Source organism: Lycium barbarum, chromosome 9 (assembly GCF_019175385.1).
Source record: "Lycium barbarum isolate Lr01 chromosome 9, ASM1917538v2, whole genome shotgun sequence".
In the NCBI taxonomy this organism is placed as follows: domain Eukaryota; kingdom Viridiplantae; phylum Streptophyta; class Magnoliopsida; order Solanales; family Solanaceae; genus Lycium; species Lycium barbarum.
The window spans coordinates 16008897-16031982 of record NC_083345.1 but is presented as its reverse complement, the minus strand read 5'-3'; the positions used below and the strand labels follow the sequence as shown (position 1 = coordinate 16031982).

The 23086-nt window shown below is 36.0% G+C and overlaps 2 protein-coding genes across 2 annotated transcripts; one reads left to right on the top strand and one right to left on the bottom strand.

Annotated features, from left to right (window-relative positions):
• Positions 1-1947: 1947 nt before the first annotated feature.
• Positions 1948-7802, bottom strand: LOC132609073 (protein FAR1-RELATED SEQUENCE 11-like). The gene is made up of 4 exons (XM_060322903.1): positions 7591-7802; positions 4474-5527; positions 3018-3461; positions 1948-2920 (listed from the first exon to the last, which is right to left on the bottom strand). Exons 2-4 carry the CDS (start codon positions 5440-5442, stop codon positions 2060-2062), a joined length of 2274 nt encoding a protein of 757 aa, XP_060178886.1. The 5' UTR covers positions 5443-5527; positions 7591-7802; the 3' UTR covers positions 1948-2059.
• A 13732-nt stretch (positions 7803-21534) lies between these two features.
• On the top strand, positions 21535-22598 carry LOC132610479 (uncharacterized). Its single transcript, XM_060324793.1, has 2 exons — positions 21535-21888; positions 22187-22598. The coding sequence occupies exons 1-2, from the start codon at positions 21805-21807 to the stop codon at positions 22421-22423; spliced, it is 321 nt and encodes a 106-aa protein (XP_060180776.1). The 5' UTR covers positions 21535-21804; the 3' UTR covers positions 22424-22598.
• The last annotated feature ends 488 nt before the right edge of the window (positions 22599-23086 follow it).

Below are 23086 nucleotides of genomic sequence, written 5' to 3'. Positions count from 1 at the left end.
TTCGGTTGAGCGGCGCCAAATTTGTAACTTCCCCAAATTAAAATCTTAGATCCGTTTTTGTCTAATTAGCCTTTTCCAGTTTTGAGCATGAGCTACTGGGGCCAGATGCGGGAATATGGTGGGGACGAAAACTGTAGAGAGCACTAGATAAAGGTGAAAAGATGGATAAAGTAGTTAAAGAATAAATTCCTTGGATCCATTATCGTCATGTAAAGAAATGTTTAGAAAAGGAATTGTTTTAATGTCAAGCACAAGCATCGTCTCCATTAAGAAAATTGAGATTCCTGTAGCCCATTGTGACTCTCCAACTAAAACTTTGTTGTGTCACAGAACTCATGAAATGAAAGACCCAAAGTCGTTGTTTGATAGAAATTTTAATGCAACATCCTAAAATCCAAATTCAATCAGTTTTGGCAGATACAAACGAAGAAACTGTCACTGACGTGAAAGTCTAAATAGAGCTGCTTTTATTCTTCAGTGCTTGTCTTATGTTAAACCTGGCCGCTAGGGGCAGAGCAACAGTATTAAGTATGGGTACGGATGAACCAATAGCTTTTGCTTAGACCCTATTAGGGTTCAATCCTTCAAGGCTCGTTAGAACACTCTTCAACCTGCTCATGGCTAGATTAGATAACCACTAAATAAGTATAAATATTTAATTGCGAACCTAGTAATTAAAACGAGCAATACGTTCAGTGGCAAGTTCAGAACTCATAGCTTAATGTCCAAAATTACTAATGAAGCTACAGTAAAACTGTGATGAAGGCAGCCAATTATTATTGAAGACACAGTAATACTATGATGAAGGCAGCTAAATTTGAAGGAGAATATAGGCAGCACTTGGCGAGTAATAAGTGTAATAGTAATATATTATTCCTTCTTACTCAAGAGACATTGATAAAATGCATGGATAGGTTAAAGAGGATTTGCGTAAGGAGTAACCTTTCGGCTATGTGAAACTTTGCTTCAAAATTCCTCCAACTTTACCTTTTCATGTCACCACCAACGACCCAACTTAACCATCTTTATAAACATTTATTCCCTTCAAGCCAAAAGGGCCATATATAAAAGTTCACCCACTTCTTGATTTCCTTCAAACCAACACCCTAGTCCTCCTTTGGTGTTCTAATATAATGGCTACTGACAAAGCAACCTATGAAGTTTCTGAAACCTACAACAGTAATGGCAGCCAACAGCAGTGTGATGATGGTGAGACGAGGCAACAAGATCACACCAATGCTTGCAGGGCCGAGTACCGGCTTTTGGGCAAGGCATTGGCACATAGAGCTGTATTTGGTTCAGGCAGCCGCCGAGGAAGAGCCAGAAAGGTCAAGAACATGAACGATCTTAAGACATCGCCCAGCAGGCTAAGCAAAGTTTCCTTAGCTGATGAAGCTCAAAATTACTAGAATTTTATGTTCCATTTCATCACATTATGGCATCCCTAGTACCAGTTTAACCATTAGTATTGTGTCCTATAGCTCTTGTAAATATAATGTTGTTTCAACCAGAATACAAGTATTAAATCAAAATCTACACTTGATATGCCTCAGAATAGATCTCCAACTAGAGGAATTTAGACCTGTGTATTCACACATTAGTCAACTTGTACCATTGAACATTTATAGAAACAGACACAGAATGCCATGGTCACAGGATGAAGGTAAAAAAAAACCACATGTATCTTGCAGCAGTTGGATTTCAACTAAAAACCAAAATTATATCATCTAACCTTGCTCTTTGTATTCCTGTTGAGGCGTGAGAATCATAGTGCTACATCTTAAATGCTTCTTTTTTCTTCTTTTAGGAGTTGAGGTTGGTAGTGCAGAAATAATAACGCGTCATTAATTGGTTCCTGAAAAAAAGACCTTAATTTGTTTACAAAGAAGAATTTTGGTCAGAAAGTGTGTTCCATCCATGTTGGAGTCGATTTTCTGGGTGACAAAATTTAAAGGTGTAAAAGATTTGCATTTAGAGGAGAAACTTCAGTCTATGAACAGAGTGGATAATACATATGCCTACTTCCTCGAAGGGCTAGCTCCATTTCATAACATTTCGACTATAAAAAGCCAAGTCTATCTCCATTCAAATCTTCATCTTCCATCATTGGACAATCATTTGCATCATGGTCATACTGCCCACAACATGGAATGGAAAAACGCCTCCTCTTCCCGTAAAGATACAGTCCATCTCTGGATCCTCTTTCTTTCAACTTTCCCGAATTTATACACTCATGAGGGTTGCCTGTGAAACTCTGACCAATGCCTTCAGAATCCTCAACTTCTGCAAGAATCAGGGAGTCTGATGGGCTCTCATATGCAATAGCATTACCCCCATCGGATGCTGTAGGAAACCCTTTAATGCGAGATATAACTGTAGAAACTTCATCACAAACAACATTGAGGCGTTCTTCGGTTTCAACTGATTCAGTAATCAGTGTCGAAATCATGGACTGCAATAACTGAACTTTTCCCATATTATCACTTGGTAGAGTAAAAAGGGTGGGCTTAGCCAAAGATGAGGTCAACTCACGCCAGCGAATGGGCAGATATTGGTCTGGAATGTGAAAACAGTTGTTAGTTGACAGAATACGAAGCACGTGCCTACAGAGAATACCAGTAAACTCAAAATTATGGCAGCTACAGCTAATGAACTCATCATGCGGAACCCAGAGTACTTTGTAAGCCCCATCTATTTCCTTATGGTGTCTCACGACGAAGTAACTTTCATCGACCATCAGTGATGCATATTGTGGTGCCAAAACAAGCTCCTCTTGTAGTTTTGAGAAGGCATATGGTGTAAGAATAGTTGCAGCATGAGACTCTATTGGTGAACCTGTTTTCAGGGGAACCTTCTGAACATTTCTCTGTACCATATGTTTTGCTCCTGCTTGATCTTTAGCATCTACAACCCGAGCAACCTGCAATATGTACAGTTATCAGCAAACGAATTGAAGAAGAATTAAATGAGTAATAAATAAACTGGCTAAGAACAAAAGATAAGTGTGAATCTCACACCTGCTCCACAAAATTATCAAGTGCAGATTGAGCACTCAAAAACCTCTGGATATAAGTATTTATTGTCTCTGACTGAATTGTACTTGTCATTCCAGCAAAGAAGAAAGATCTCAAAAAAGGTAGCGCCCAGTATGAACGTAAAGCATATAGACTGACAATGTGTTTATTTCCATCCAGCCGGTAGGTTTCAACCATCTCATTCCATTCCACTTCGTATTCCTCAATCGAATGTAAATTATAGAGGCGATGGAACTCTGCCTTCCAGTTATCATATTGGGATCCGAGAAGTGTTGAAAACCAATCTGAAAACCTAGAAATTATATTCCAAATGCAAAATGCATGTTTTACTCTTGGCATTTCAGTGGCAATTGCTTCTTTGAGCCACAAATTTTGATCAGTCAAAATGGTTCCTGGAGCCTTGCCGTTCATGAAGCCCAAGAATGTCTAGCACCAATTTTAGAGAAACAAAGCAAAACAAGAGAGATTTCATATTAGCGTGGAACCACAGAAGTTGCAAGCTATGGATAGAAAGATGCATCTCAAAGATATCTGCAGTTGTTATAGCTAAGCTAGTAGCATATGCATACCAGAATAGAACTGAGATGGCTAGACCTGATGTAACAAACAAATATACAAACAAAAGATGATAAGGAGAGGGGAAGATTGGTAAAAAGAAATAAAAGTAGTGAGGGTTTTGTCTCATTAAACAGAAAACAAGAAATTCAAGGAAAGATCACAAAGAGAATAATCATTCGGATAAGGCGAGTGAAGCAAATTATAAAGCCCAAGCAGACAAAAAGACAATAAGTTATTAAGCAAGAGATCTTCCAATTAGCTGCAGCCAGCAAAATACACTTTTTCTTATAGATTGTAACATATCTTGTGTATGTATCAGCTGCAAAAATCCTGTGCACCAATCATAGTTACGCCTGCAAGATACTCTTACTTATGATTTTTTAGTTTTTGGGTACAGCCGAACACACTCTATTCATCTTCCATTTCTGATGCCTCAGAACTATTTGGCAACTTAAATATGATCTTTTATACTTCAAGAATCAAACAACAAAACTCAACTTTAGACTCTGATCTAATGAACTTCTTTGTTAATAGACTTTGCACACTACTTGCAAAACTTAGTTCAATAATTTCCTCTACAACCAGTTTACACAGTTATTCGAAGTAGCTCAATAACATATGAACAGATGGATAATTCTTTTTTCCTTTTAACATATGAAGTATAGTAAGTAAGAGAAAGGAATAAACTCCACTTTTTTGCACTAGTTTCATCAGTATTTTCTGGGCACTCTCGTGGACTCCTATTGTTAGGCACACGATAGGCATTTCAAGAACTTGAAGCGTTTTGGGTGCTGAAAAATTAAGTAGGTTTAAAGAAATTCAAGACTTCATAAATGGGATTGGTATAGTGGTATAGCAACATGATAACACGGCTTCATACCTTCAATGCCCAGGAGAAAGACTGCAAATTTTCATCTCGAAGGAGTACACAACCAAAGAAACAATGACTACCATGGTTATCCACTCCGATCCATATCCCAAGAAGCATATCATAGGCATCCAAGCGGTGAGTACTGTCAAATACTATGGCATCACCAAACGCCTCAAACAACCTCATCGATGAAGCATAAGACCAAGTAATATGCTCCAACCTGTTATTACAATCTATCTTGTAGTCATATTTGAAGTTAGGGTCTTTGTCTTTCATCTCCTTGCACATCTTGAGAAGGTCAATAGGGTCATTATCCTGGTCCACATTCCTAAAAGATTGTAGCAAGTTTCTGACATCAACCTCTGTGAAGGGTAAACAACCCAACTTAACTCCCTTCTCTAGCTCCATCAACCTCAGCATTTGCTGAACTGACATCCCAGCTTTCGCAAACATGCAAATGCGACTCTTGTCATCAGGAGACATGGTGCAGTAGGCAGGAATAAGCTGCAACTCAGTTGACTTTAAAAGTTCATGGTTATGAACATTGCTGAAACCTGTAATCCGCCATTCGGGGACATTAACATCTGCTCTTTTAACAATTCTCATGAATGCCTGGCATCCACAACGTGATGATTTACGATTCCTTTGCAGCTTGCCATCTTCTGAAGGCTTTAGCTGTGGATAGCCACCACGATGACATGTAAAATCTCTTCTTGTAATCCCCCTACCAACTCCATCCTTCCCCCGTGTACGATGACGTCTGATTGAGAAGCCACATTGTTTTGCAAAGCTACAGTAAAATTCATATGCAGCATCCTGTGATACAAATCTCTGGCCAATGAAAGGGACAAGGTTCACGGACGTTTGTCGTGATAAGATTGTGTCCTCAGGAATCTCCTCGACAGTGCCAATATCATCCTGAGATGAATCTGTCCCATTTTCAGATATTTCTTTTGCTATGTTTGTTATCTCGGGCATTTCCCAATTCTAGAAAAGTCGGATTACTGATGATAACACCATCTTCACATGCTATATGCGGTCAATAATGCACAATCACTGCGAGCTGTATAAAACATCCAATGTTGCAGAGAGAAAGGGAAAGAAGCAAAGAAAAGATAGGATCAGAAGGCAAAACACAAATCTGGACAAAATAAAAGAGTCGTAAAAGGACTTATATTAACACTTCTCACCAATACAAGCATTGTTACAGGACAGCAGGCTTCAATTTATCAAATTCTGTGAATATCAACTATAGGTACATAGATCCTTCATTTGCCTTGATATATCCATATTTAAAGGTACTTCGTGAGGATTTTTCAGAATACAATGAAAATAGTCATAAAGAAAAAACTACACGTATCAATATACTTAGCCATAACCGAGTCCGTGTAACATAGATTATACCCTGCGGGACTTGTTAGGGAGACAAAACAAATTAGCTTTTTAGGAGAAGCAACTAGGGGTGTCCAAAAATCGGTTTATCGGTATCGGGTTATGGGGTTAACGGGTTTTAAACGGTTTTGTAAATTTTTTTATTGGTCTATTGGTTCGGTTTCCGGTTTTGAAATTTTAGTTAATGGTTATACCGAGAACCCAATAAGATTATATTAATAGTAACATTTTATCCCTAATTATATTAGCAGCTTTAGATTTTAAATACAAACTCGATTTCCTAAATTTTAAATACAAACTCAATTTCCTAAATTCTTACTTTCGTTCCAGGATCACTCTTTGGTTCTTTCAAACTAGGGCTCTCGACTCTCTGCATGCTGCCTCTCTCAACCAGGAAAAAAAAAAAACAAGTTTGTTTTAGCAATAACGTCTTTGAATTTGCTTCTGCTTCTGCTTGTAATTTGTGTAGACTTTATGCATGAACGTAGTGTATATATAAAAAATTGAAAATAAAGAGAAAGCAAAAAAATTAGAGCATTTCCTCATTGGTTAAACCAAAAACTAATTTATTATTGGTTTGGTTATTGATTTAGCATGTTTACAAACCAAACCGGTAATACACAAAACCGGACCGAACAGACCGATAGGCATTCCTAGAAGCAGCAGCAGCAGCAACAACAACAACATACCCAGTGCAATCCCATAAGTGGGGTCTAGGGAGGGTAGAGTGTACGCAGACCTTACCCTCAGCTCAAGTAAAGCATAAACACAACATATATGAAAACACACGCAGTAAAAATAGCAGGATAGTAAGAAAACAGAAGCAGAAGAGACAACGAGTAATAATAGAAAACTAAGAATAAAAACACGCGAATACTAAAAATGACGAAAGTAATACTAATACTAATACTAATAGTAAGGAAAAGCATAATTTAGAGTGCTTTTAAAGGCGCAATTAATTCGCTATAAATACTCGATTTAAGGTATTGTTGACAATCCTTGCATTGCAACCGATGATCAGGTCTATCCCTTCTAAGAGGAGAAAAACTACCGAAATTAATTGCTTCTATCATTTTGAGTAAATTAGTACTTCTTAAAGTAAAATAACAAATGAATGCCGCGAATTTTGCCCATTCAAGTCTCTAAAGTAAATACACCAATATCTCAAATTCCAGTAAAATAAATCAGATATCAGAAAAGTAAATTTTCCCAAATAATCAGCACAGCACATAAAATATATATATATATATATATCTGATCCCATAGATCAGCTACAATAACAAATGGTATATTAGCAATGTTAGCTCCTCGACTATCGATAAATTCTAGTTTTGGCCCTTGTGATTTCTTGTTAAGCACATTTAACCTTCAATTAATTGATATGTACACTTTTGATCTCTCAAGGCTCAAACTATGGATCTTCACGAATTCAACAAATTATTAAGTGCTAAATCATTTCATTATCGATGTATTGTGTTAAAATTTGTTAAGTTACTCCATATATGTGGGTGATATACAGTTCTAGAAATAAGAGAAATATCACATATTTCTTATATGAAGGAATCAAAAACACATATTTTAGTTAATATAAAGGTTAAAGATGCTTAGGAAAATATTACAAAGACCAAAACCAGAATTCATCAATAACTGAGGGACCAAAAGTCCAATTCTCCCATAACAAATTAAGCTTCAAATAACCACACACTAAGAGAAATAGAAAAAGACGAAAAAGACCTTGGCTTGAAGAAGTTGCCGGAGAAGTTGAACACGAACGCCGGTGAGAACCACGTGGCAGAGATGGAGTAACTGTTAATCGACTGAGAGCAACTGTGAGATTTGAGTAAAGCCAAGTTTACCCTTGTAGTCCTCTTTTATATGTTAGGGTAGAAATGTAATTGTATAGCCTTATCTCCTGCACGTGATCTACTCCGCCAGATAAAAGGAATATTTTGGCTTAATGCATATGCAGGGGATGACACTTTTGTAACCCAAAAAAAAAAAAAAAAAATTGGGAACTAAACTAACCTATTAAAAAAAAACAAATTAGGTTTTACGCACACATTTTATGCGTGAAAGGGCTAAAGTGTACATTTGTATTTTGGCCCTTTCACGCACGGAATTTGTGCGTGAAACCCGTTCCTAAACCCCCCCGCCTCACTTTTATTCTCTGGAAATCAAACTCAAAATTAAGGTTTTTTGCGTACTTTGACCGAAGATTAGTTACATTTCAAAACACCGGAATATAAATATTTTATATAGAACTTAATATTTTTTTTAGTGTACAATAATATCGGCTCATTACATCAAGTATACATATACATTTGGATCGTCGTTTTAGGAGTTGTAAAGTGTTCCGAAGTACGTTTGAAAACTTGTTATATTTAGGTTTAAGTGTCATATTTTATAGGGTTTCGATTAATCTTTTTTGCTTTACTCCCAAAGCTATGAAAATCCTTTTTTGGTTCAAGACGAGAGGTTCATAATAATTGAAAAATATTTCATTCCATTAGCAACGAAATACATCATTAAATTACAATAGACTTAAAAAAAAAAATAAGTTCTAGACACTCTTCTATTTCCAGATGTGCTGCCACCACGGGAGTTTTGCCCACATGAACGCTTATCACGACCAAATTGCTTACATGTCGAGCACTTGCGAGAGTAAGTATTTTCGCTAACATCCATTTGATTGTGATAACGGGTTAGCTTGTTTTTTCCCAATTTACGGATATGGTTCTTGTTCGCAATCATAGAAAACGGCGCGGCTGGCCAATAAGCTTGATCACTAAGGGGACAGAATTGGCTGGAATATGCTTTAAGGTATTTTACGACCTTATATTCCTCCGCCATATAATCAGTTCCATTTCTGGCCATTCTCTCAAAGCACTTGACTGAATGAGAATATGGCATGTGGTACGTTTGCCACTTACCACAAGTGCATGATTGTGTACGCTCAGTAACGATATGTTTGTTTCCTCCTTTGCCGTCGCAATAACCCATTCTAACTTCATACACTCGTTGAACGACGTCATACTCGGTCATTTGGTGGCCCTCTGCCTTTCTTTTACGGTGCTCCATCTTTTTATAGGGCTTTGGCATCCATGTTCTCTCGTTGGCTAATATAGCTCTTGCCTGCCTTATCTTATCCGTAAATCGCTCCACGATACAGGTAGTCCTCGAGTAGATTTGAGGAGTCCATTGAAAGACTCTGAGTTCTTCGATGTGAGTATGCCCCATCTCCTTCTTCCATCAGCATAAATCGTCCATTTTTCAACTTCTAATTTCATCAACCAAACATATGTCTCTTCACTCACTTCCTTTAGCAGCTCCTGCAACCCATTTTCTTTGTTGATGCTGCATCGCCCCCCCCCCCCCCCCCCCAACATTAATTTGTTTACAGTGTCATTTGCAAACTTTGTTTGCAAATTAGCCTTTAAGTGCCTTAAGCAATATCGATGGCATCGTCAAGGCATATGTGTCATATCGGATTGTCATAAAGGCATATTGCACAATATGCGTACTCTGGATGGGTGGCAGAGTAACATGAGTTTGTAGATGAGTCAAGAACATCCCCCATGTATCGTTGCTCTCGTTGGCGGCAATTACGAAAGCAAGAGGGAATATTGACCCATTGGCATCCATACCTACTACAATTAGGAGCTTAATGTCATATCGGCCATATACATGGGTCCCATCTATCGATATCACATCCCGGCAGTGAGCAAAACCATCAATACTTGGTTTGAATGCCCAAAAGACGAAGTCAAAAATTCTGCCCTCTAAAAGCCGCCACTGTACAACAGTGCCAGGATTAGCATGTGGTAGAGCCGCCATATACCCCGGCAACGCCTGAAAAAAGGATTCCCAAGTTCCAAAGATCGTTTCAAAAGCACGTCTATGCCCGAGAAATCTCTTTCTCTTGCTTACAATTTTACCATATTTTAAGTAGACCATGCCAATACAAGTTTTGATAGACATCCTGCATAAGTTTAAACAAACAACAGTTAGCAATGATATTTTAATTGCTATAAGATATATAATGTAAACGGTCAGATAAGTTACCTTGGAGTTTTCTCAATGTGTTTAAGTAACACATGAGCAATCATATTTATATCTAGATTAAAATGATCAGCTCGACTTTGTCCCATATCACAAGTGTGCTTCGGGTGGAATTTTGTGATTTCCCATAGACCATCTGGCTTAGCAATTCCCCAAAGCAACCACCGACAGCCTTGAGTATGTCGCTTACAAATCAGCCTCCATACCGATCTGTTTGAGTCATCAACCTTAAACTCCCTCATATCCTTTACACAATACATTCTGATAGCCCGTTGCAACATCTTTTTTTATGTGAACTGCATTCCCTTTACAATGACGCATTCATCCGTGATAGGATTTTTTGGTTCAATCCACGTTTTTTGGTGACTTTGATAATCATCTCTTGTGAAGACAAATGCATCCTCACGACCTTGTAGACTGTCAAGATATGGAATATAGTCAGAATGCCACTGCATTGGGCTGTCAGGAATTGGGTTTTCCGCCATCGGAGGTGGTATATGGTGGTGAGTTGGTTCTGGTTGGTTCTGGGGAGTAAAATACGTATCTTCTTCATCCCCGTCACTATCTTCATCATCGGTTATCTCTGCATTATTAGCTGGTTCATCGCCATCACTCTCTGATATATCCACATAACTTGGACAATCAGCGTCATCTAAGAAAGGCCTCCTCCTACACGATAGATTGCATATGTTAAATTTCAAAAAAAAAAAAAAAAAAATATATATATATATATATATATATATATATATATATATATATATATATATATATATATAAGTATGTATGTATGTATATGTATGTATGTATGTATGTATATATTAATTATTTAGCATCTAGGTGATGAACCTACACATATTGATTATGAGCATGGTGTGGAGAGTGATCAACTCCACCAAACTGAGAGGACTGCCTTTCATCCACAAGTGGTACCACTGGCGAGTTTTGACAATAACCAGCTGCACCGAACTGGAAATTATTATAATAATCAGCTCCACTAAACTGAGAATTATTGTAATAATCAGCTCCACTGGACTGAGAGTTCTGATAATAATGACTTGCTCCACTAAATTGAGAAGACTGCCCAATATTACTCGTATCAGGTCTATAACCCCTACAAAGATTTAAAAATAGTTATTTACCAATACATACAATAAACAGGTGCTACTGCACAAAATAATAATATAAGAATGCATATTTACCAAGTTTGATTTAATTGTTGGGTGAGATTTTCCAGCGGCACCTGGCCACTCAAAATACCCCCGTAAGACATAAAATCTCCATACGTGTTAGCTTGACTGGGTTGTTCTTGCGGAACCTCTCTGGGTATCATTTCAACATATATCCAGAACATTAAGGGTAACTAAATATTTTAATTCTTCTGGCGCATTCAAATGATCCCTTAAAGAATCATCATCATTGATATAATGCCTACTATAAAGCATTATACCATTGGAAATTGATTGTGGATATCTGCCTGTTATAGAGATTTCATACTCATCTGTACTAACCTTCATTTTTTCATATATGTAAGTGACTAGTGATTCATAAGACATTTCAACTGGACATTTAACATGAACGTTTGGTCTTTTATTGTAACGAAATGTACTATTGTCATCAAGGATAATACCATCTCAATGTATTGAAACCTTAACTGGTGGAATATCTTGAGCCATTTTTTGTAGGAACTTAAGATAGGTTTTTTTTAATGACTTAAGAGACTTAAACTTATGAAATGGATGAGTTTTTACCTCGTCCAACATTCTTCTTAAATAGATTCATATTCACCCCTATTGTGCATAAGAACATTGCGTAATATGAATTTAATTCAAATAAACGGTAAAAAATGCAGCATTGTGTTGTCAAATCGGTCCTTTAGGTGTCATAAAAAAGCTGAAATTGGCATGCATAATGTGTTGTCAAATCATGTCCTATTGCGTACAAGAACATTGCGTAATATGAATTTAATTCAAATAAACGATAAAAAATGCATCATTGTGTTGTCAAATCGGTCCTTTAGGTGTCATAAAAAAACTGAAATTGGCATGCATGATGTGTTGTCAAATCATGTCCTATTGCGCACATGAACATTGCGTAATATGAATTTAATTCAAATAAACGGTAAAAAATGCAGCATTGTGTTGTCAAATCAGTCCTTTAGGTGTCATAAAAAAACTGAAATTGGCATGCATGATGTGTTGTCGAACCATGTCCTATTGCGCAAAAGAACATTGCGTAATATGAATTTAATTCAAATTAACGGAAAAAAATGCAGCATAGTGTTGTCAAATCAGTCCTTTAGGTGTCATAAAAAAGCTGAAATTGGCATGCATGATGTGTTGTCAAATCATGTCCCATTGCGCACAAGAACATTGCGTAATATGAATTTAATTCAAATAAACGGTAAAAAAATGCATGACTATATATAACATGACTGACAAACAACTAGTATTCACTTTTAAAACGAGTTATCATGACATTCTACAACCAATTTGGAGTTCTTGATTCTATTACATGTTTTACCCCAGCAAAAATATTTGAAGCAATGGGTAGGACATGGGAACTAGATGATGATGATTTTCATTACTCAAATAACCCTAACAAAATATTCAATCAAGAATACAATAAAACAATGAGAGAGGAGTGGAATTGGCGTGTTAGGGAGACTGAAGCACTAGAGCAAAAGTTAGCTTCAATAGGGCTTAAACGCCCAAAAAAACGTGCTATGTCAATGCCTCGCGGAACTCCACAAGAGTTTAATTTTGCTCTTAATCGTTTTCGTGAAGAGAACAATCGGATGTAAATACGTTACCATAGGGTAGAATATGGTATACATGGTAGCACAAGATTTAGATCCAAGTGGGATTCGGACTGTGAAATGTCCGATGAAGATTAATATTTTTCTTGTAATAAGGTAAGCAGGTAGGGTCATAAAGACCCTCCTCCCCACCCCCACCCCCCGAGGGTACTTGGGGGTTTGCAACTATATAAGTAGCCCTTTCTTTTATTATTAGATTACACCATATTCAATGTCGAGTAGTAGAAACTCAGCTTGGTCTTTACTCCTTCGAAAAGAACCAAATAGTAGTGATGGTGAGAGTTCAAATCATAGCAGTTTTTCGAGTGATCCAGTGATTTTCAACTAGTCGAGCTAAATCTGCACCTTCTTGTAGAGCGTAATGATGATTTCTGCAGTGTGAAATATTCAGATCTGCGAGAATATTATTGCGGTTTACGCCAAGAATGGTCACATCGGATTGCCGAATCAGAACGTCTTGGTCGTGACTTGGAAAATCTCAACGCTCCAATCCCAACAAGGTACTCACTAACCATGCCTCGAGTAGGTCCAGCAACTTGCGAGATGGTCGTACAAAGGATTAGAAAAGAAAACAACAGAATGCTGGCAAAACGTTGTAGATTTTACATGCTAAAGTTGGCTGAAGAACAAGCATCATCAACCGGTAGAGAACTAACATCTCCTAAAAAAAAATGTGTGTTAAGAGACCGCCAATATCATTCTGAGGACGATATTGAGGACTTCTATTCTGATGACGATTAGGGTCTATTTAGGCTCACTGTCTTGGATTATGGGTCATTTAAGTTTCGGACTAAGGCTGTTAATTTGTATTTTTATTTTATGATGAAGTCATAAATTTGAATTAGTTTGGCATGTTTTTAATTCTTCAATGTTTATTGTTAAAGTCTATTATTAATTGACAATTTCACAAAAAAAACACAAATAAATTAGTACATAAAGGGTGCGGATTACATTATAGGGAAAAAGGTACAACTTGTAAAAAGCATAATCCATAGAAATATTAAACTTAATAAACAAAATACATGTAAATAATCAACAACAACAACATAGCACAAATAATATTCCACAATTTAAGTTTTTCTTTCAAAGTTATTGTCTCGTGTTGAGCCTCTCTAAGTTTAGCCTTCAGAAAATTTCATTTTTTTTCGGAATCGGTGAGCAACACCTCCAAACCTTCAATTTTTTCTTCAGCTTCCACAAGCTTAAATTCCGGGTCCAACTTAGCGGTATCTATAGAGATACATGAAGTCGCGGTATCTCTATCCAAAATTGAATTTTTAAACTTCGCCGCCACCGTTTTATCCACGTGAATGTTATCTTCCCACCGAAAGTATTTGCAACCACCCATATCCTATAAACATTATAAGAAAATCAGTTTTTTAAAGTAAAACATATGGATAACGTGAAGAAAAAAAAACACTAAAAAATGTAAAAACACTTACTTCGGGCACTTTACAACGTCAAAAACGACGACCCGGATTATCTTGGGTCTTTGATGTTTTGAGACATGTTTTTGGAAGTGCAAAAGTGTGTTGAAAGGGTAAAGATGGAGGAAATGAAAGATGAGAGAGTGCATGCGGTGGGTAGGGGTTTTTAGGGAAGGGTTTCAAGCACAGATTCTGTGCGTGAAAGGGCGAAAATTTAAATGTACATTTTGGCCCTTTTACACACAGAATCTGTGTGTGAAGCCTAGTTTGGTTTTTTTTTTTTAATGGGTTAGTTTGGTTCCAAAAAAAAATTTTTGGGTTACAAAAGTGCCAGACTCGCATATGCAACCCTTGAACTTGTTCCTTTTTTCTATTTTGACATCTCAACTAAGTATCGTTCCTATTGAACCCTTTAATTCGTCCTCAAATGTATCTATCAAACACAATCTGACTTACATAGTATTCTATCTTCAATGTAGCAACATGCCAATATATATTTTAATTTAATTATGTCATCTTATAACTAAGATTAGTAGCAATTGAAAGGGAAAAAAAAAGTAAGCGCTAAATTAAGCTTGCAGTGGAAGAGCAGAACCAGCAGAAACAGACACATTCATGACCTAAAGAATAGCTTACCACACGTCTAAAATATTACTTCACCTTCATTATCATAATTTAATTTTTGCTTCTAATAAAAATCAGATTTAGAAGGTTTGATAGATATACTTGAGGACGGATTCAAGAATTTAATAGGAATAACACTTAATTGAGGTGCCAAAATAGAAAAAAAAAAAAAAAAAGGACAAGTTTAGGGGGTTGCATATGCATTAAGCCTTTTAGTAATAAGGATTAAGGGTGTGTTTGGTATGAAGGAAAATGTTACTTATTTTCCTAAATAAGTAAATAAATATTGTTCCAAGAGTATTTATATATAACAACAACATACCCAGTGTAATGTCATAAATGGGCTTTAGGAGAGTAGGATGTATGCAGATTTTACCTTTACCATTGGTGGGCAGAGAGGTTGTTTCCGCTAGACCCTTGGCTCAAAAGAAACGTAACCAATGCAGGAATGTAGGAAAGAAAAGAGACAACAGAATAGCAAATGTGCAAAACAAATGTAGTAACAGTGTCAATACACACTAGCAACTAAAAAAAAAAAAAAGAAACTATGCGACTACATGAATCATACAACTAATTAAGGGTGTGTTTGGTATGGAGGAAAATGTGTTCTTGAAAATAAGTGTATTTCTACTTATTTTCTCGTGTTCGGTTGGGTAATGAAAAATAAGTGAATTTCTTACTTATTTTCCCATGTTCGATGGGTTGTTAGAAAATATTTTTCGAAAAATACCACCCATGGCCCACCAACCCCACCACCCCATACCACACCAAGTGAATATCTTATCCACCCCACGACCCCCACCTCCCAACTACTACGCTCCACCTACCCCACACCAAATTTAATCACGCAAACTTTTCATTTTATAAATTTTTTATAAGAGTAAAATTGCATATGAAGTAGAAAATTCGAGGGAGGGGGGGGGGGGGGGAAGGGGTGGGTCGGTGGGTGGGTTTAGAAAACAAAAAAAGAATTTTTGTTTTGTGGGGTGGGGGGGGGCACAGGAGGGTGGGGGATGGGTGGTGTAGAAAATTAAAAAAAAAAATTAGGGTGGGGGGAGGGTAATGGTGGGGTGGGGGTGCTGGAGGGGTGGTGGGTGGTGGGTGGGGAAGGGTGCATGGGGTTGTTGGGGTTTGGTTGTTAGGGGGTGGTAGGGTGGTTGGTGAAATGCCAATTGTTGACTTGTTTTCCTTACTTTGATTAGGGAAGTCATTTTCTCATTTTTGAGAAACTTGTTTTCCAAAAATTTTGACCAATTGAACATGAAACAATTGAAAAACATTTTCCGGAAAATGTTTTCCTTCATACCGAACACACCCTAAAAGTACGACAACACTATCTTACCTACTAACCTTCTACCTTAATCGTCAACCTCAATATCTTTTCATATAATTAAGAAAAATATTATGCATGTGGGATGGGGTACTAGGGAGTTGTGGTTCGGGAGTGGCGGGGAGATGGGATGGTCAAGAGGTGGAAATTGGGAGCGTTGGAGGGGAGACAATGAGGTTGAAATGTCATTTATGAAACTTATCTTCCAACTTTCATTTGAAAAGTCATTTTTCTCATTTTAAGAAACTTATTTTTCTAGAAAAATATTTTTCTAAATATTTTAACTACAAACACGAAAATATTCAAGAGGCACACCCTAATGTGTGCCTCTTGAATTATCAGCCTAATGATGTCTCAGTATTTACCGTTTTCTTTTTGAAGATTCTCCAGTTCTTTTCTTGCCAAACATTGTATGACTTGCTAATGTCATTTTATAAATCTCAGCTTAAACATTTTTTTTTTTACTTTTGTATGCCTAATTTTCATTGTTTTTCTATCAAGTCCCGCTTTAAAATCTTCTCCATATAGCAGTAGAAAATGCACATTCAAACAGTAGATGGTCAGTATCTTCAACCATGGAATCACGCAAAAAACATATCATTTCAGTGACAATATATACTCCATTGTACTAACATGTCCCTTGTGAGTCTCTCTTATAAGCAGCTAATTACTGAACAAAATTCCATGTTGGTGCTCCCTGACAATAACAAACTAGCTTCCTCGATTTTACTATTGGTAATGGATCACCTCTCAGCTTTCCACAATAGCTTTGATGGAGAAAATGTTTATAGTTGCATGTCATTTCTATATGATATTTTTAATTCTATCTCCATTATACTTTGAAGTTATTCATGCCTTCGCCATTTAAAATTGCTCTCTATTATACTTCAGTAAAGTCTACGTTTGAGCAAAACGATTTTCTCAGGATAAGGGTATGAATACCAAAATATAACGGAAGTAAAATATACATGTTATCGGTAAAAAGGTAATTTACATACACACAATATATATATAATTAGGGACAAAGACATTACACCAGAGTAAGGGCTCATTTATTTTCATTAAGATTAAGACGTCTGAATCTGAATATACATCTGAATGATTAAGATGTTGTCTCTAGAGCTGAACACTGAATGATTTAGATTGTTTGTTTTCTAAACATTTGAATGTGCATAATGTATTTATTTAAACACAACAAATATACAATTAAAAAAAAAATCGAAACTAAAAAATAGAAAATAAATACAAATTTAATAAAATAAAAATATTATTTGAACAAAAAAAAACATTTATGTTTGCTAGTAATGATGAAGATATTTGTAGTGATGGTGGGTGGGGGTTTTGGGGGAGGGGTAGGAGGGGTTGGTAGGTGGGGTGGGGTATGGTGGTGGTGGTGGGGGTGGGGTGGTGGTTAGGGGTAAGGTAGGTGGGTGGTGAATGTGGTGGGGTGGTGGTGGTGCGTGGGTTTGTGGAGTGGGGGTGGTGTTGGTGGTGAGTGGGGGGTAGGGTTGGGGTGTGAGTAGTGGTGGGTGGGGGTGGTGTTGGTGGTGAGTGGGGGGTAGGGTTGGGGTGTGAGTAGTGGTGGGTGGGTTATGGGGTGGGTAGTGGTGGGGGCGGGTAGGTGGGTGGCGGTGGGGGGTAAGTAGGGGGTGGGTGGTGGGAGTGAGGGGATGGGGGGAGATGGAGTCGGTGGTAAAAATTATCCATACAAAATATTTTTTAATGATATTAAGACTTTGTTCAAGATCTTAATGATTAAAACTTATTCAGACCAAATAAGTGTTTAGATCTTAACGTAAACAAATGCACTTAATAGTTTAAACTCTGAACCATTTAGATTCAGACCTCCATTAAGTGCAAATAAATGAGGCCTAAATTTACCAAAAAAAAAGATCTTCTTAATTTCTTGAAGAAAAACTCTTATTTTGAATCAAATTGAAAAAAGTTAAAAAAAACTTACTCCCTCCGGATAAAAAAAAAAAGTGTCCACTTAGCTTTTTTTTCTTGGATAAAAAAAAGTGTCCACTTATCAAATCAAGAAAGAATTAAACTTATTTTTTTAGATTTGCTCTTATTAAGTGTTATATGATCAAATCCCAATGACTATTTAATTAGGGATAGTTTAGTCAAACTATCTATTTATATCTAGGAATTAGTATTTTCTTAAAGGGTGTTTAAATAACTAAGTGAACTTTTTTTTTATCCACCGGGAGTACTACTTAAAAAACGGAAAAAATAAATAGTGGAGATGAAGAGTTGTCTTGGGAACTATAATTGGTGTTGGAAATACTAAAAAGCTAGCACCAAGGAAGGGTAAATCTATGGAGACCTGAGCGTCTTTTGACCAAAATGAGTGGGTTGACAATTTTTTTCCACACAACCGGGTGAAAAACTTTTACATTATCATTATGTTTGAATCAATTATAATACACTACTCCTTCCGGATCAAAAAAAGAGTCAACTTATTAAGCCATTTACACATCTTTTAAGAAAATACTAACTCCTAAATAAAAATAAATTATTTGACTAAACTACCCCTAATTAAATAGACATTGTGATTTGATCATATAACACTTAATAGGGGTAAATATGGAAAAACAAGGTTAATTCTTTCTTGATTTGCTAAGTGGACTCCTTTTTTTATCCAAAAAAAAAAGCCTAAGTGGACTGATCCGGAGGGACTATATTATTTTGGAGTTAATTTTAGGGAAAACAACACAAAATACACGTAAAATGTAAAATATTTACCCACCCATATCTCCTCCTAAATTAATTTTGCTTCTTACCCAACCGATCGAAAATATTTACCCAAGTACCCTTTCGCCCGAAACTCTTCCTTCATGATACCATCGCAGTATATTTATATATCATGATGGTATCATGTAGGACTAAGAGAAGGAATGAAGCAGTCCTCTATGATATCGCCTCAGTATATTTATGTACCATGATGGTATCACGAAGGATTGAGGAGTGTCTCATTGAAGGACTGAAGCAGTCCTCCACGATACCATCACAATATATGTATATAAGATGATGATATCGTTGATGTTTTTATGAGAAAAGTGTGTCTTTTGAATAATGAACATGATACTATCTCAGTATATTTATATACCATATTGGTATCATAATTTTAGGGGCATTTCAGATAAATAGTTTCAGGAGCATGAAAGTAAGAGGAGTATGGGCGGATAATTATTTTGTTTTCAGGGGGCAACGACGTTCTTCAGTCCTTCAATGAGACACTCCTAAGTCCTCTGAAATACCATCGTGGTACATAAACATACTGAGATAGTAGTATCACGTAGGACTGGTTCAGTCCTTCTTTTATTCCTCCATGATACCATCATGATATATAAATATATTGCGATAGTATCATGGAGGAAGGGGTTTTGGGCGAGGCGTACTCGGGTAAATATTTTCGGCTAGTTGGGTCAGAAGTGAAATTAGTTTTGAGGGGGCATGGGGCAGGTAAATATTTTGCATTTTAGGGGTGTGTCGTTTAATATTTTGTTAATTGTTTATAGTTAAAATATGAAAAAGAGTAAATATATATATATATATATATATATATATATATATATATATATATATATATATATATATATATATATATAAATCCCCGAACGTATTGGAATTGGCTTAAATTTGCCCTCCTTCCACTAATGGAATGCAATTGCCCTTAACGTTATATTTTAGGTTAAAAATGTTCCTCATTCTACGTATTAGTCCTCAATTGCCCTTGATGGTAAAGAATGTCCTTTATTTTAATGGAATTATAAGATGAAATATATGTGAGCTTTAATTAAATGGGTGATACATGATTTATTTGTCCACATGAAAATTAGAACCAACCCAGAAATAATCGACCCATCCGAATTTATTTATTCGATAATTGTTGAGGTTGAATTTATACCATTGTTAAAGGATGAAACAGTTGAGTTGAATTCTAAGTTCAAATATTTATTGCCAGATTAATTAGATCATTTTGAATTTGGGATTTTAAGGTATTTATGATCCAAAGCATCATTTTTACAAGGAATCCAACAAGGCATTCGAATTGTAACTGTCTTGTTTTGTTGAGCTCTCAACTTGTTTTCATTTGAAGTCCGTTGGTTGTTGAAATTGATGGTTTCTAGCTTACTGAAGTCGACTCCACCATTGCTGAATTCAAATAATTCTAGCTATTTAGGATTAACCGGATGGTCGGGTTATTTATGGTTGGAGCCACATGAACCAATAAATCAGTGTGCCCTATCTAATTAAAGCTTCATGTATGTCATCTCATGCTTTTGTTGAAAGGAAGGGCATTACCAACCTGAAAATTAAAGTTTAGAGTAGTTAGTGGGACTATAGGTGGAAGGAGGGAAAAATATAAGCATTTCCAATAACATTAGGGGCATTTTGACCCTTTTCGTTAAAATATTATAAGTTAAATGACAATGATATTTTGTATAATTTTTTTCTCATGTGGCGTGTACACAGTGGCAAATTATGATGTCCTGATGACATGTCATTTTTGGCGACCAAGAGTTTAACTTTCTAGTGAACACATATTTTAGTAACTTTATTGCTATAAAAACTAATTTTATGACTTTGATGTTACAAATTGTTTTGTTCATAAGCAAAACAAAAACCAAAATGCTTAAAAAAAATAATCAATTTTCTCCGAGTAAATCTAAAAAATCCTAACACTTATAGAAATAAACAAAACCAAATTAATATCAAACCATTTTCCAATCTAAACTGGACAAACTAGTTATTTTGGAAATTATAAATTTATAATACATGAGATATAATTCGGATAATAATACAGGACAGTGAAACTAAAGAAGACACTTTCTTTAACATATAATACATGTAAAATTTGTGTGTAAGAATAATTTAAATTCAAAAATATTAAGATTTTATCAATAGAACAAGTACGTTGCTTTACATTTATGTGTTTTTTAAATCATTTTAGGCACTCTTATTCGCCTATCGCTAATCTACAAATGTTCTGTGGATATTATTTATGTAGAATATACAAAAACCACAACCAATTTTTACCAATAATTTCGAGTTTTTCGTTGGTATTAATTTCTATTTAGAAAAAAATGAAACTGAGCTAAAACTTCGTGACTATGTTCAGTGAATATTGTGCATGGAAATCTCTTATAGTCATGCCTATTAATCATCACTTTGGATACCCTTTGTGTAAGTAGAATAATTATGGACTTCTCTTATCATGGCCAGCCAAAATTAATTATGATTTCTTTTAAGGTGACAAGATCGATAACATCGAGGTTGGCACGACATATAAATCCCAGGCACCATAATTTTGAAATGTCCATCTAATTAATTATAGCACCATAGTACGAAATAGTCATAAAACCCCCTATTTAAAAAATGCTGCAAGAGAAAAATAAAGTGTCATCGAGTACTGGGAGACCACCATTACAGAATCTAATCTGAAAAAATAATAAAAACAAGCTCATTACAGCTAAAGTTCTGTTCCATTTACAGGTGCCTCACTTTTTTCTACAAAAAAAGTTAAGTACTATAGGATAGAAAGAAAGAAGGAGAATCCTCTTATTCCTATTACAATAATACCATTTCACATTCCCAAATGTATTTTTGAACTTCTGTATAGCCTCTTGGCAAGTTTACATTTTGCTCTCTTTTATAGTATACTAATATATAGTCTAAGACCAGATATGGAAGAGTTTCGGCCGAGTTTCCAGTGCTCTGGCGACCGGAGACTGGAGATCGTAAGCGGAAAGGGGTTCTGCAACAACCAGGTATGCAGGAGTGCATGTTCAACTGAACCTGGTATTTTTTATACTAACCAAATATAAAGTATATATACATGTGCAAGTTTTAGATTTCGAACCCATAATTTTGAAGAACTTTATATGTTGATCCTAAGTTTAAATTTTAGATTCGCCTCTCCTGGCAAAGCTAAGGGGTGCAAGAGGTGTATAATGTACGGTCAAGTTTTTTGTTTAAATGCTAGTAATGTAATAAATGCTGAAACTCGTGCCTCCTTATATTTTGAATTCTCTTACTAAAAATTCTGGCTCGGTTATTGTTTGCTAGGTAAGTAGGGCTCGGTCACCGGATCTGGCAGGAGTAACGAGCAAGGGAACGTGGCCGAGCCAGGTGGCACCAGCGTCTTCAAATAAGCCATGGGGATTCAATGATCCAGAAATGAAGAGACGAAAGAGAATAGCAAAGTATAAAGTGTACACTATTGAAGGGAAGGTCAAAACTTCTATTAGGAATGGACTAAGGTGGTTCAAGAATAAATGCTCAGAAATCATACATGGTTATTAATTACTCTGTAGCTACTCATGTTACTGTACAAGGTGTTTTTCTTCTTCTTTTTTTGTCTCTTCTAATTTCTCAAAATGATCTGCTTGTGAGTTCTGAATCAAGTTGTAAGAAACAGAGAAAGGTGGAAAACATAGAGATGATCAGGTGAAATTCTAATTTGTTTAGTACTTAGAAAGTTTTTTGTTTCATTTTTCAAATTAAATTCTAATTTGTTTGCATGTCATTTAATCATGTCTAACAATTGAGATTAATTTCTCCCTTACAAGCTTTAAGTACATTTGTTGTTCTGACTTTCCATGCCTTTTTTGCTTATCAAATCTATGAAATTGATTTATCCTTTTCAAGCTATGAAGCCATCAATTTCAGGGGTCTTTTGCTCTTTTTTTTTTTTTTTTTTTTTTTTTGTCAAACAGTTTACATTTACCACATTGAAGATCTTTACACCCAATTTGGGCTAAAATTGCTGTGTATTCGCAATATCTGAACCTGACAATGAATAAGATTTTGATTTGGCACCTTTTTTTAATCCTTATAACTGGTTTGGAGCTTCAAGTTGACCAAACTGGTGATCGATATGGAAGATCAAATGCAGCTCTGATTTTGGCCTTAAATTCGTTTGCTAGGTTATAAGCGAAACTGATGAAGTTGCATTTCCTAGATTTC